Source organism: Protobothrops mucrosquamatus, unplaced genomic scaffold, assembly GCF_001527695.2.
Source record: "Protobothrops mucrosquamatus isolate PMUCROS unplaced genomic scaffold, P.Mucros_1.0 scaffold549, whole genome shotgun sequence".
NCBI lineage: Eukaryota > Metazoa > Chordata > Lepidosauria > Squamata > Viperidae > Protobothrops > Protobothrops mucrosquamatus.
This window is the reverse complement of record NW_015386853.1, coordinates 641,685-656,747: the sequence shown is the minus strand read 5'-3', so window position 1 is coordinate 656,747 and position 15,063 is coordinate 641,685. Positions and strand designations below refer to the sequence as shown.

Here is a 15,063-nt window from a genome sequence, read left to right as displayed (position 1 = left end):
TAATTTTCTGAGATTGTGGATTTGGGGTTTTCATGAGCTGTAAGCCATAATCATCACAGTTATGACACATCACGGCTTGAACTATCTTGCTTTGCATGTAATGAGTCTATCTCATATATTAGGTTCACCTTTTAAGTTGCATTACTGAAATAAATGAACTTTTGCACGATATTCTAATTTTTCGAGTTTCACCTGTAATGTTAAGTTGAACCATGTCAAGAATATTCTAGCGTAAGTATCCTTTTGAGGGGTCCTTGGTGCTCTTTGAGATTGTCTAGCACTGATGATTACCTAGTTTGGGTAATGAAACATGTGCAAGAAAACAACCAAGCTCAGAAAGCACTAAGGAACCCTCATTTCAACCCTGAGCTACAAATATTCTCCTTTATTGATAAGTATCCTTCTGTTCTTGGAAATACAACATTTATCCTTTTCAGTTAGAGGAGAAATCAAGCCTCTTTTCTCTTATTCTCCCCTGGAAGATGCTCCTCTCCCATCTCCTTGTACATAGTCCAGATGTAATAATGTGTTTACCCTAACTTGTCCTTTTGGAGATAGAGGCACATATGTTATCTTAAAAGCAAGCAAGCAAAAGGATGGATGCTGGGTATTCTTTTATCTATCACTTCCCCAAGCACAGTAATCACTATAAACCTTCCTCTTACTTTCCAGTAATATAAAGAACCAGAACAAATGCAGAAATAAACATGTTCTTAAACAGCTCAATTCTTCCATTAGCTAAAAGGTAAAACTCACAACATGAACAAGTAGGTTATAGAATAAAAATTCTAACTTTTATGTCATCTACCTCCTTTCTACCAAAAGCAAGCTAACAGGCAAAACAACCATGTCCTTGCTGAATTTCAAATAAAAAAGACCTGAATAATTAACCACTTGGTCTCCATTAAGATATCGCGCACAAAATAGATGCACTCTGCCTTATTTCTAAGAAGCCCACCTTTATTTCTGAGGCTTCCAGCTGCAACTTAAAACAGCCAGTTTTAACCCCCTTGGGTTTTTTTTTCCTTTTAGGAAGTTACCTGTAAGCTTTCTAGAAGTGTCTATATGTATAAAATCTTAAAGTGATGAGATAGAGAATTATGTTTTAATTTCTTCCAAATTCTTCTAGACATGGAATTTGTGTCCCCTGCTCTGCTCCTTGTCCATAGCATGCTAAGCCTGTCTAAACATTATAACCTAAGTTTCTTTTCCTAATCAGTCATCTGCAGCCTATACCACTTTTGGTTCTGAGGTGCACCATTCCCTATTTGATTATATTTAATTACTCATTCTTCTCATAAGGGGAAATTCTTTGGAATCTCCTTGATTAACCTTATTCCTTTTAATCTTGCTAAGGTATTTGGTGAAATCATAAATCCTTCTGACACTGAACTCTAGACACTGTATTTTATCAACACATTAAAAATGTGAGGGCCAAGAATATTAGTTGGAAAACCCTATTTTCATGCCTTCGTTATAAAAACTATCCATATATTCTAATTCTTCATTTTAGTTCTTTAATTATCATTCTTATCCCCAAGGAAGATGACATTACAATACATGACCTTCTTCCTTTGAAATTCTCAATTTCTTTCTGAACAAGTCAATGGCAGAGTTCTTTTTAAACTCCATAGCACTTAATGGCAGTTGTCCAGTCCCTGGAGAGAACCAGATAAGGAAAGGCCGTGTTTTCTCAATTATTGTGATCATCACACTGGGGAAAGTTGGCTTAAACTTGTAAACCTGTTTAATTTTCATGTTATCAAAGAATAGTTTCCCACAGTGCTTTGTTTGTAGATTTAATTACTTGAGAAGTTCTATCATTAGTCTTCATGTGCTAACTTTTATCTTTGGGAAAGCTTTTATTCAAAAGACTAAGCATTAGGAAAGTTTGACTAAACTATAAAATTAACTAATTTAGTCTAAGTATCTTTGGACAAAAGATTCTCATAGAGTAGATTGTTAAATCTTTTTACTTGAAAGATTACAACATTGATTTACTTTACTACAGTACTAAAATAAATTGTTTACCTGTGAATAATCTCATTGAAACATAGGTGATGTTGAGTTTCATCTATGCTAAATTCTAAGACTGATGTTCTTCTGATAATGTAAAATACTGCCAAAATTATAGTCTGTTTTCATTTCTGATTGCAACTCATAAAATAAAAAGTTTAGACACGGTCTCAGCCAAATGGGGATTTAAAACTCTGGAGTAATTCAGCAATGTGCCCCAGATAAGAGGAAACTCTTCTAATTTGTAAAGAGGTTGGTCAGTGCACTTATTTCACATGCAAGTAAAGTTATGCTTAAAATCCTACAAGCTAGACTCCAGCAGTATGTGGATCGAGAACTTCCAGAAGTACAGGCAGGATTTCGAAGAGGCAGAGGAACTAGAGATCAAATTGCCAACATACACTGGATCATGGAGAAAGCTAGGGAGTTCCAGAAAAACATCTACTGTTGCTTCGTTGACTATGCTAAAGTCTTTGATTGTGTGGATCACAACAAATTGTGGCAAGTTCTTAAAGAGATGGGAGTACCAGACCATCTTATTTGTCTCTTGAGAAACCTATATGCGGGTCAAGAAGCAACAGTGAGAACTGGCCACGGAACCATTGATTGGTTCAAAATTGGGAAAGGAGTCTGGCAAGGCTGTATTCTGTCGCCCTGCCTATTTAACTTATATGCAGAGCACATCATGAGAAAGACAGGGCTAGATGAATCAAAAGTTGGAATTAAGATTGCCGGGAGAAATATCAACAACCTAAGATATGCAGATGATACCACTCTAATGGCAGAAAGTGAAGAGGAACTAAAGAGCCTCTTGATGCGGGTGAAGAAGGAGAGTGCAAAAATTGGCTTGAAACTCAACATTAAGAAAACCAAGATCATGGCATCCAGCCCTCTCAATGCCTGGCAAATAGATGGGGAAGAAATGGAGGTAGTGACAGATTTTATCTTCCTGGGCTCCACAGATGGGGACTATAGCCAAGAAATGAAAAGACGCTTGCTCCTGGGGAGGAAAGCTATGGCAAATCTAGACAGCATACTAAAAAGCAGAGAATCACCCTGCCAACAAAAGTGCGTATAGTCAAGGCCATGGTTTTCCCAGTTGCAATGTATGGCTGTGAAAGTTGGACCATAAGAAAGGTTGAGCGCAAAAGAATTGAGGCCTTTGAACTATGGTGTGGGAGAAGACTCCTGCGAGTCCCCTGGACTGCAAGGTGATTAAACCAGTCAGTCCTAGAGGAGATCAACCCTGACTGCTCTTTAGAAGGCCAGATCCTGAAGCTGAAACTCAACTAATGAGAAGGAAGGACTCACTGGAGAAGAGCCTAATGCTGGGAAAGATTGAGGGCAATAGAAGAATGGGACGATAGAGAATGAGGTGGCTGGATGGAGTCACTGAAGCAGTAGGCGTGAACTTAAATGGACTCCAGAAGATGGTAGAGGACAGGAAGGCCTGGAGGAATGTTGTCCATGGGGTCGCAATGGGTCAGACATGACTTCACAACTAACAACAACATATCTATAACTAGATTTATTATGTCTACATTTATTTATTTGATTCATATTTTGCCTTTATCTTGTACAGCTCAGGGCAATATAAATTGATTTCTTTATCTTTATATAATTATATATTTGCAGCTATGAGGAGTAAAAATAAAGCAACTACCACTACAGACTAATATTAGCAGCTTTGAAAAGTTTGCAGATTACAAGTAGGCCTAAATTGCATTATTAATCCAAATCATAAAATTATAGTCTCCAATCTTTTTTCGTGCCAGTGTATTGGTTGATAGAAAGGATTCAACTACTCCTTTCAGCAGTCTGTCCTCTGATTATCAGGTATCACATGCTTGGTCAATGTAGCTTATTAGTAGAACCTATTATTAAAGGAATAAGGAATGGCCTTGGGAGACAGGAGGATGAACTGCTGCCACAGTGATGGTCAAATACTGTAAGTGGGACTGAGCCTGGGCCAAGAAAATAACTTGAGAAAACATCTCAGATAAGTTTCTCTCTAGTTCACAGGAAGATAAAGGGAGGGAGAGGGAAGCACATTCAGATTTGCACTATTCTGTTACTATGGTTGTTACAATAAAAGTAGTTCTGATCTGGTCTATCCTGCTGAGTTGACACATATACTTTGTTGCTTAGTGGGAGCACCTATATTTCATACGTTGAAAGTCGTTTGAAAAAAATAAGATCTTTTCTTCTTATTCTGGATCTGACTGAAGTCCTTCTAGTCAATGTTCTAGTCTCATAGTGGTCAGTGAATTGCCAAGAGAAACTCACATGCAGGACACAAATGCGCAATACCATCCCGTTAAAGTTGGTCAAAACTGATATTACTGTTTAAACTCTCCCTTTTAAAAGCTATTCAACTTAGTAGACATCACTGAATCTTGTGGGTATTGGTTAAACAAATAGTTATGGACTAGGTAAAAGAGTATCTCCTTTTCTTTTGAAACCAATTGTATAGTTTTTTTCTAGATTCCTCAGTCTGGTATTTCTGGCTTCTGTTTTGTTTTGGGGAGGCTGTCATAGCAAATGATGGCAAATACTTTTGACAGAGTCTCTGGGGAGACACTGATACAGTAGACAATATTGAACTAAGCAATTGAAAATGTCTAAAACAGTTTCCTATATTCTGACTTCTTGAGTCCAGTTGCATTGTACAGAAAACACAAAGATAAGAAGTTTAAAGCAGGAAACCTAATTTCTTCAGACAGATCTGTGCACCATCCCCTCCAGACAACATGATAGTTGGCAGTAATTCCAGAAGCTTTGCGGAGGGGAATGTTTATGAACTATGCTTATGAATGACAAAATTATTTCAATATAGCAACAGTTTCAATAACAGTCTTATATCTTTCCCCAATCTAATGGCCTCTAATTGGGTTGGCCTTCAATTCCTGTAATCTGCCAGGTAGCAAAAGATGGAATTATGAAAGTTGAAAGCCCAACACATCTGGAGAAGGCTATCATATGGTATAAGAATTGGAAAAATGTTTTTTAGTAATCAAAACGTTTTTAGCCTACTATTCTTGATGAATCTTACATCCTTAGTAGGTTTGAAAGAATTTGGCATATGCTCTATAAAATCTGAAGTATTGGAGCAGGAAATTTTCCAGTGACTGCCTGCCTTTCTTTCTTTCTTTCTTTCTTTCTTTCTTTCTTTCTTTCTTTCTTTCTTTCTTTCTTTCTTTCTTTCTTTCTTTCTTTTGCATCTGTAGCTCTCCCTTTAAAAGTCACACATAGTTTGGCATGTGTGGAAACTGACAGCCTTTTTTTTCTTCTTCCTAGGGTGTCTCCTCTGCAGAAGTCAGAAATAGTAGACATGGTAAAGAAACATGTGAATGCCATCACTCTGGCCATTGGGGATGGTGCCAACGATGTTGGAATGATCCAGACGGCTCATGTTGGAGTGGGGATCAGTGGCAATGAAGGCATGCAGGCAACCAACTCTTCTGATTATGCAATAGCACAGGTTAGATGCCTACAAAGAAACAGCTGCCATATCCTGTTGAAAGGGTGTTGACTGCATAGACAGCATAAATACTTCACTGCTGATCTAGAAGCCAAGCAAATGTCCTCCCCCCCCCCCCGCTTTCCTTTGAGGATGCTGACTTAATGAAGAGAACTTGTAAATATGTGCAATACCTTCCATTGTACTGGGCCAGGAGCCATTTCATCCTAAATGCTGCGGTTTCTTTTTATTCATCAGTGTGTTTCCATCATATTTCCAGTAGTCTGGAAGATTACTCAGACATTGCAGCTGTCAAAATCATAGTTCCTCCTCCCCCTCCTCCTCCTCCTCCTCTTCCTCCTCCTCCTGCTCCTCCTCCTCTTCCTCCTCCTCCCCCCTCTTACTTTTATTCTTGCAATAGACACTTGTTGATAACCTGTTCCTGTTCTACAGTAGAGACTGCCACTCCATTTTATTTCAACGATCTAAGGAAATGCTATGAAAGAAGTTTAATATTCTTTAGCTTCCTACTTCTGATCAGGAGTGATCAGTGATAGCTTTCAGAGGTGAGCAAGAATCACTGACTTTTTTCAGTTGTCCTGATTTTGAAATTCTTTGATGGTGTATAAGATTTTCTGATGCAGCGGCACTTTTAACTTATGATATAGAAATACCTTAATCCTCATAACTATAATAACTATACGTTCAAACATAACCATCATATCCATCATCCATGAGCTGTAGTGTTTAACATTCATTATTCACTGTAATGTTTATTATTTAATATTAATTAATTACATCAGCCCTCGCAGTGCCATCCTTGCCTTCTGAAGCAAAACATATAGCCTTCTATTTTGAACAGTTAAGTAGCAGTGGTAGGTATTATCCAAGCCCTAATTCAGTCTCTATTAATACTTGCTATAGTTCTGGATTTTAGGGTTCCAACAAGCACAATGTGATAAGGGAAATATAGTTATATGGGATCCTTATCAATCCCTTGGCATTTATCCAGAGGTTATCCGTGAAGAACCTCACCATCACCTTTTTGTTAATCTCTGGGATTGAAGGAATGGATATTAGAAGTCAATCAAGATCAGTTTATACTGCTGTAGTGTGTGGTCTCATAGGAACTCCCACCCCCATAATTTCTTTCTGTTAGCAGGGCCGGCTAAAATTGATGGAATGCATTTTTTTTTTTTTTAAAGGCAAAACAAACAACTTTCCAGCCAGTGTCCAAACCCAACAACAGTGAGGTAAATAGGAATCCCTTTTTGGTCTGTCCTTTTTCCTGATTGATGCATCATCATGAAGGGAATTTGGTTTTAAAACAAGAAACAAGATGCCTCAATATTAATTAGAGCAGCCTTCCCAGGATTTCAGCCAGAGTCCGGCTGTGAACTTTGGGAACTGTAGTCCTAACTGTTTTAAGGGCACCAAGCTGGAGAAAGTTGAATTAGAGGGATACTGAAACATTTCCAAGATAACTTTCAAAGGAGCACATTATTTCTTTCTTGAAGACATATCCAGTAGTGTGAAGCAAATGTATTCATTGTGGAAGACGATGCTTGTTTTAGTGCCGGAGTTAGCCTTCTGTCTCAAGAAAAGCTAGGTCTGAAGCTTGGAGTTCTCAAGAAGCTGAAATTCTTCAGTATTGTTTGAATTTAGACATCAGGATTAACTTTCTCCTCTTTCCTTCTCCTCCAGAACAGATACATGTCTAATCAGACATTTTTGACAACATCTTGAATCTCTTTTTCTATTGTCCTATTGTCTGGTCTGTTCCAATGGATGCAAAGGCTCTTCAAAGTTACTGCCAATGTTATCATTCTCCTGTTCCATTCTCCTGTTCTTTGAGGAGATAGCAGGATTCTCATCTGATTTTGATGAGTAATAAGACGACTACAGATTCCAACTCTGAATACTAATGTATTTAGGAATATTTATTTCTTTTAAACAAATGATATCTCATATACAGAGCTATTGTTATGATATGAAATATTTAAAAGTTATTATTATTTTTAAGAAAGTTTAAAATATATGATGCAGAGACAACCCCCTTCTGAACATATCTCTCATCTTCATTATAATGCAATCCAATGACTTTTTTTTTTCAGACTCCCAAAACCAAATAGAGACATTTTTGAGGCAGTTCAGATATTGAATGTAGATTTTTATTGTTTTCAAAAGAAGGAATTAATTATGTTCAAAGATCACCTTTATTATTGAACTGCTGACAGAAATTCTAAATGAGTGAATATCAATCTAGTTTTCTGAAGAAAACTTTGCTTTCTCCTGCTTCTCACATCCTGCATTTCACTGATGTAATAAGTGTTGGCAGTCTTTGGGATGCCTGAGGCAAATCCTGGCTGACCGCCACTTTGCGGTCTGACCAGATGTTGAATGATCCTGCAAGGTGACAAGCACCATTGTTTCTGATTCAGCATGAATCTCACTGGTCCCTTTCTAAACACAGAACCACAAAAATCTGCATTTCTGTATGGAAATATGTGGGATGTATACCTATTTACATAGTATATAAAAATGGAACGCTGTTTTAATGGGATCATTTGTCTTCCTCTCAGAAAATGCATGCAGGAATTTTTTTAGAGTATATTCTTCTTTTTGGATCTTTCTCTTAAGCTCTGCCAATATTTATTTTTTATCCTGCCTTTATTATTATTATTTATAAATAACTCTAGGTGGCGAACGTACCTAACACTCCTTTCTCCTGCTACTTTCTTCACAACAATAACTCTTGAGGTGGGTGAGGCTGAGAGAGAGAGTGAAAAAGCCAGCTGGATCTTCATGCCAGTGGTGGGACTAGAATCTCATGGTCTCTTGGTTGATGTTAAATTAGTTGTTATAATCCTTGGAAATTTTTTGGAGTGTTTTTCGTTCCAAAGTTTCCTTCTGAATGAGGCACAGTGCCTTGAGATATAGGAAATTAAAAGCTAGATTAGTATTGGGGAATCTGTATTCATATTCCTGCCCAGTATAATAATAATAATAATAATAATAATAATAACAACAACAACAACAACAACAACAACAACAACAATAATAATAATAATAATAATAATAATAATAATAATAATAATAATAATAATAATAATAATAATAATAGAGTTGGAAGGGACCTTGGAGGTCATCTAGTCCAACCCCCTGCTCAGGCAGGAAGCCCTGTACCATTTCAGACAAATGGCTGTCCAGCCTCGTCTTAAAAACTTCCAGCGTCTGCTAAATTGTCTTAGCAAAATCATTGTCACTAAATCTAATCCTCAGTGCAGGAATATTGTGAAGGTGAAAAGGTGGGAGATAAAACACTTCTATATGAACCAGGATTCCTTGGAAGTAAAGTAAGCCTCTGAATGGTATTAAAAATGTAGGAAATATTAAATGAATGGTCATTTTTATGTAATCTGATAGAAACTTTTAAAATTATTTTTGCTGAGTTATTGCCAATAAGGCAGGAGTGAATAAATAGAATCCCATAGGGGGTATATAACATCACCCCAACCTCTGGACCCAATTTGTGCCAATCACTAGCACCCTGGGACTGTGCTGCAGAAATTCAGCAGCAGATTGAATAATTGGGGGCAGGACTTTTCTTATTTTATTTTTCTTCTAAAACAGACAGGAGAGTGGGAAATCTCTGGGTCTCTGGAAGTAAACTCCTCTCTTTTGGCAGATTGTTACTGATTGTTAGGAATGTTAGTGGGGGGGAAAAACAACTTCTAAAGATAAACAGCAGTTTGAACCAATTGCCTGAAAATGATGGAAGAAGCTAGCTAGCCATTTGTTATAAATACAAAGCAGAAGATGAATTTAGTCACTCCTTTCAATTCTGTAATTCTAAAGTCTCCTTTAAATGAAATGGGACGTATTTAAATCTAATAAATAAATGAATAAATAATTCTCTGATTTCCACCCCTCCAAATGTTCTAAACACTTAGCACTTAGACTATACTGCCCCACAGTGCTTTATAGCACTCTCTGGATGATTTACAATGTCAGCATATTGTCCCCAACAATCTGGGTTCTCATTTTACCAACCTCGGAAGGATGGAAGGCTAAGTCAACCTTGTGCCGGTCAGGATCGAACTCCAGACTATGAGCAGAGTCAGCCTACAATACTGCATTCTAGCCACTGTGCCACCACAGCTCTTAACAGGAGGAATATTTTCTGGTTTTTGAAATAATCAAATTTTCTTTATTTACCTAGCATTTTCCCACAGGTACAGGATCAACAAATGCCATTTCACAGTTCAAACACAACAACCATGTCCAACTGGACTATATTTGTTTATTTGTAAATTTGTTTGTTTGTTTCTGCATTTATTATTTTAACAAATAACTCAAGGAAGTGAACACACCTTCCTCCTCCTATTTTCCCCACAACAGCAACCCTGTGAGGTGAGTTAGGCTGAGACAGAGTAGGTGGCCCAAAATCAGCCAGCAGGTTTTCATTGCTAAGGTGGGACTTGAACTCACAATCTCCTGCTTTCTAGTTGGTGCCTTAACCACTAGACCAAACTGGCTCTCATCATTTTGTCACCTAAACCTTTAACATAGCTTTAAGCAATTTATTGGATGAGGGGTCATTGGAATGTTCTAATAGGAAAAGGTGTAGTTGGACTGTCAGAGAACTTCTGTTATTCTCCTTAAATGCCTACACAAAACAAAAGTGGACTGAATGATCAGGGACATTATCACTCTTTCAGTGATATTACCAGTGGTCTGAGAGAGCAAATTTCTCCTCCTGGCTCAAGGAAAGTTGACCATCCCGATAGTTAGAGATTGTCTCAAGAAGTCCATTATTATTTCATTATAGTTCTGTACATTTTTCAATGCCAATTTGAGCTTTGGCTCTTTGCTTCTATCTCTTATATTTGAACCTATGACTAGAATAGGAGAAAGATTGTGAACTTGTATCTGGCCAAATTCTTCTGCTGCTGCTGTACTTCAAATCTCCACATTCCTCCATCTCCAGTGACTTTGGGCAGCTTACAGAACATAAATCATCATCACCTATTTAAGCTGAAATTGGTGGGAATTGTTGTTCTTCAATTTATACAGAGACCAGATAATTCTGTTATTTCAATATTACCTAAGTAAGTGTGTTTGTTATTGCTGAATCTGCCAGGAATTCCTGAAAGTTTACAGTCCCAAGATGATAATTAAAACATCCATAGTAGGGTTGGTTATCTGCCTCTGTCTATCAATCAACCCAAATTGGTAGCCCGCCCAAGCCCTGTCAGACTCCGGGCTGTGAACAGTAGAAAAAAGAATAAGCTCAACATAACCAATTAAAACTAAAGCAGTCAGTTTCCTGTGATAGACCCCACAATCAGTTTGAGCAAAAGACTGTTTAACATGCTTCTAGATACAAGTAGGGCTGAGGAGTAAATGCCACCTTGTGAGGCTACTACAATACCAATTAAAACACATAGAATAGTAATATAGTGATTTACTAGATCAATATAAAAATTATATCGTAAAAGCAGTCTAACCAATATTCAGAATTCTACACATTTGCATGTGAATTTGTCAATGTTTACTTGGGAATAAATCCCACATGACACATATGCATTTAATATCTGACTACTGTTTTCAATTGAAAGGGATGCTATCCAGTTCCTTTCCATTACACATTGATTGTTGGATAATCATGTCAGCACATAAAACCCTCTAGAGCTGTGTCTTTTAAATATCTTTAATCACTGCCATATGCCACTGCTCTGACTATCAATTTTTAAATATCTATCTATCTATCTATCTATCTATCTGTCTGTCTGTCTGTCTGTCTGTCTGTCTGTCTGTCTGTCTGTCTGTCTATCTATCTATCTATCTATCTATCTATCTATCTATCTATCTATCTATCTATCTATCTATCTATCTATCTATCTATCTCAAGCACACCTAATGCACCTGCCTCCTATTTTCCCCTCAAAATCAATCTTGTGAAGTGGCTGAGACAGAGTGAGTGACCCAAAGTCACCAAACTGGTTTTCCCGCCTAAGGAAGATCTAGAACTCACCATCTCCTGGTTTCTAGGCCAGCACTTTCACCACTACACCAGACTGACTCTCTTCCCAGAAAGCTCACAAATTTAAGGTAGCTTTAAGCCAGTATACACAAAGAAGAGGCATTATGAGGAACTAGAAGCATAAGAAGATAAAAACTAATTTTATGAATTTTTATGAGGGCAGGTTTGCATTATGTATCTCCTGCTGCAATGTATTTTTTCCAATTACATATGGTATGGAATTAAATCTTGTCACAAGATCATGATATAACGTTCTGAATATCCAAATGCCTAAGAAAAGTTATATTGAACCACAACAAAGATGCATCTAGTTTAGTATCCCACATTAGCTAATCATCTCTTTATGGGAAACCCACAAGCAGGAATTCAATAGCATCATGTTACTTACAGTAGCTACTTAAATTGGGACATGTGCTGCACTCAGAATGGATAATTACTGAAAACCAATAGCATGCCCCGTGTTGAATGTTTCAGGCATGTCCACTATGGTAGATATAAAACTTTAGAGTAATTTATACTAAGTTAAGGTCACCAAGCAATGAATGGTCTAGAATTTAAACATACGGTAATTTAAGAGTTGACTATAATTTGATGGCACACAATTGATTTTTTTTCCCCCTAGTTTTCCTACTTGGAGAAGCTGTTACTTGTCCATGGAGCCTGGAGTTACAATCGAGTGACAAAATGCATACTGTATTGTTTTTATAAGAATGTGGTTCTTTATATTATTGAGGTAAGTAACATTAGCCTTGTTTGTTTCTCTTCCTTCATTGATTATAGCAACAGGAAATGTATATACTATTGAAATTCTCCTGTCTGTTTTTCTGTTTGCAAAATGCTGCATTATAGGGCAACAGTTTTTGAATGAAGGTACCTCAAATGGGCTAAATTAAAGAATGCATCCAAAATCCAGGACCTATGATTTCTGTGGAATCTTCTAGAACATTCATACAGTTTATTTACAAAGTTGTGGCCGCTGCAGTCATGTGATCATGATTACCAAATAGAAACCCAAAGGTTGTGAGGTGCAAGGGAAGATGGGAGAGAAATATCCCTACCCTCTTTCCTGCCTCTCTTTAGCCCCTACTCATAATTGGCTGGTGGCAAGTTTCAATGAGCTATCAGCAATTGGCTGTTTTAGAACCAAGGCCAAAAACTGAAATGTCTTGATGGCAATGGGTAGCAAGGGAAGGGCAAGGGAGTAACTCAGGGGCCTGCTGGAGAGATGGGTGTCTGGGAGGTGCCAGCAGCTGACACCCTTCCCTCCCTGGAGGGAGGAGGCCCTTGGAGACAAGCGGGGTTGGGGAGGAGGGGAAAAGGGAGGCTTCACCGAAGCTCTGCTGAGGGGCATGAGTGGAGTGGAATACTACATTATATATTATAATATATATCCTACCTGTATTATATACAGAAGAATAAATGGCCCAAGGGGTCATGGTGTGTACCATATTAAATGCTGGGCAACAGCCTGCTTCAGGTATTCAACACTCCATGCTGGGTTGCTTACATGAGTGGAATTCCACATAGTAGCATGTGAGCAGTTCTTCAGAAGATATGTTGATCAGGTTGTAAGGTATGTTGACCAGGAATTATGTTAAGCAAGGTTAAATTCTATCTCAGCCACAAACAGATTAAAGTCTAGAACTCTATCCATTCATGATGAATTGCAGAGTACTTCTGAATTTGTTCAACCTGATTTTGGCAATATGGAGATATTGGCACCATGCATGCTTCTCTTGACCCTCTGTAAGTTCAGGAGGTTCAGGTTATCTGAAGCAGAATATGGCTCTTTTCTTCCCCATAATAATTTTGGCACAGCTTTGAAGTGAGGATACTTCTCTGGATATAACACAATCAGTTATTTTGCTGTGAGATATGACCAAAGGGCACCCGGGCTTAATTAAGGAAATATCATAAGAGGCTTTTGTCCCTTGTGGGGACAAAACAAATCCCTATTGTTAAATATAGATAGCCCTAGTATAGTACAGTACAGAACAGTACAGTACAGAACAGAATAGTTCTTTATTAGCCAAGTAATTACAATTGGATTGACAACTTGGTTGTTAAGCAAAGTAATCACTAAGTAAAACTGTGAACTACGCTTATGATCTACTTTGGGGGATGAAGAAGGTAGATGAGACCTTAATGAAATTTGTGGATTGATTTTTCCTAATTTCAGCTAAATCATGGCCACTCCATAATTATTTAAAAACAGTGAAGGGAGTAGCCTTCTAATGGCACCATCAGTTATACATTTTGGTCCTTTTTACCTCCATTGTTTGGAAGTGTTTTGGAATAATTTTTGCCTTAAAGCTTTTATGTTTAATCAATTTTCTAAAATATGAAAGCTGGATATACTGTTGTACAATTGAGGTGAGATATGGTATTGGGAGATGATCTGATCATAGCTTCTATGTGCATATAGAAAATAACTCTAATTTCCAGATTTATGCTTCAGGTTTCTTTTTGACTAAATACGTTTTGAATAATGTGTAGTTTTGCATGCCATGATTCCAAATGCAGTTTCCAAGTCAGAATGACTTTTCTTTCTCTTCCACTAGCCCTTGCAGTTAAAAATCCAAGCTCAGTAGGTATGATAAGTATGCCAAAATATTTTCCTTTATTGCCAGCTGTTCTCCCAAGGTAGAAATCACCAAGCAAAGCAAATTATGGTGCTATACACAAATCCACCACTAGATGTCATTCAAAGTCCATTTTCCACTCTTGAAACAAATGATTGATTTCTTATATTTCACCTCAATGTTTTTTTTCCAAAGAGAAAATCTTAACAGTTATCTCAGTTTTCAAATTTATCAAAACTGTAGCTTTATATTACTTTCACTTCAATATTGTGTGTTTCTGTCCCCCATAAAATTAAAATGCCACTTCCATTTACATTTGGAGGTTTTTAGCTTCTTGGGAGCCTTTCCCAAGAAATTCAGTTCTAAAATAGTAAAGGATCAATATTCTCACCCAGTTCCAAACATGCTGTTTACAATGTCTTAAGTAGTGCTTTTTCCCCCCCTCCTTTGGTTGTCAGCAGCTAATGACCAGCCACAAGAATGTAGCTGGTCTTTCCATTGCAGGTTTGGAGGACTTATCTTGGATCGAATGAAAGACCGCTGTCTCTATGATCGACAAGTCACCTCTCCTCTTCATCACCCCTTTGGGGCAATTTTAGGCCCTTTTCAGGGCCCCCAGCAGGGCAAAATCGAGCGCGGAAGGCAGAGCCCCGCCTTCCTATGTTCCGTTCCGCCACGACACAAACCGGAAGTCTCTACCACTGAGTTTTAGCTTACACCATGAAAATAACTCACTTAGCTAGCCATATTTTTCTACTTAACTGTGTTGGAGGCTTCTTCTTGCTTCTTCTTGACCAAGATAAATTGGAATGAGTGCTGTGGGTAACTGAACCACAAAAGAATACCATTCTTAAGGTGATTCATATCTTTTTGATTCTTCTTATAAAAGGGGACATTGTTCTAACTGATGAAGTTTGAGGATAGCCAGAAATTATAGAAGGTTGATTTTAAAAAAGAAC

At 37.6% G+C, this 15,063-nt stretch overlaps 1 protein-coding gene across 1 annotated transcript in view; it reads left to right on the top strand.

Moving 5' to 3' along the window:
- Positions 1 to 15,063, top strand: part of ATP8A2 (ATPase phospholipid transporting 8A2) — a 339,208-nt gene that overhangs the window by 180,302 nt on the left and 143,843 nt on the right. The window contains exons 26-27 of the mRNA XM_015817039.2: positions 5,314 to 5,497; positions 12,145 to 12,255. Of these exons, the coding sequence (XP_015672525.2) occupies positions 5,314 to 5,497; positions 12,145 to 12,255 (295 nt within the window). The remainder of the gene's footprint in view (positions 1 to 5,313; positions 5,498 to 12,144; positions 12,256 to 15,063) is intronic.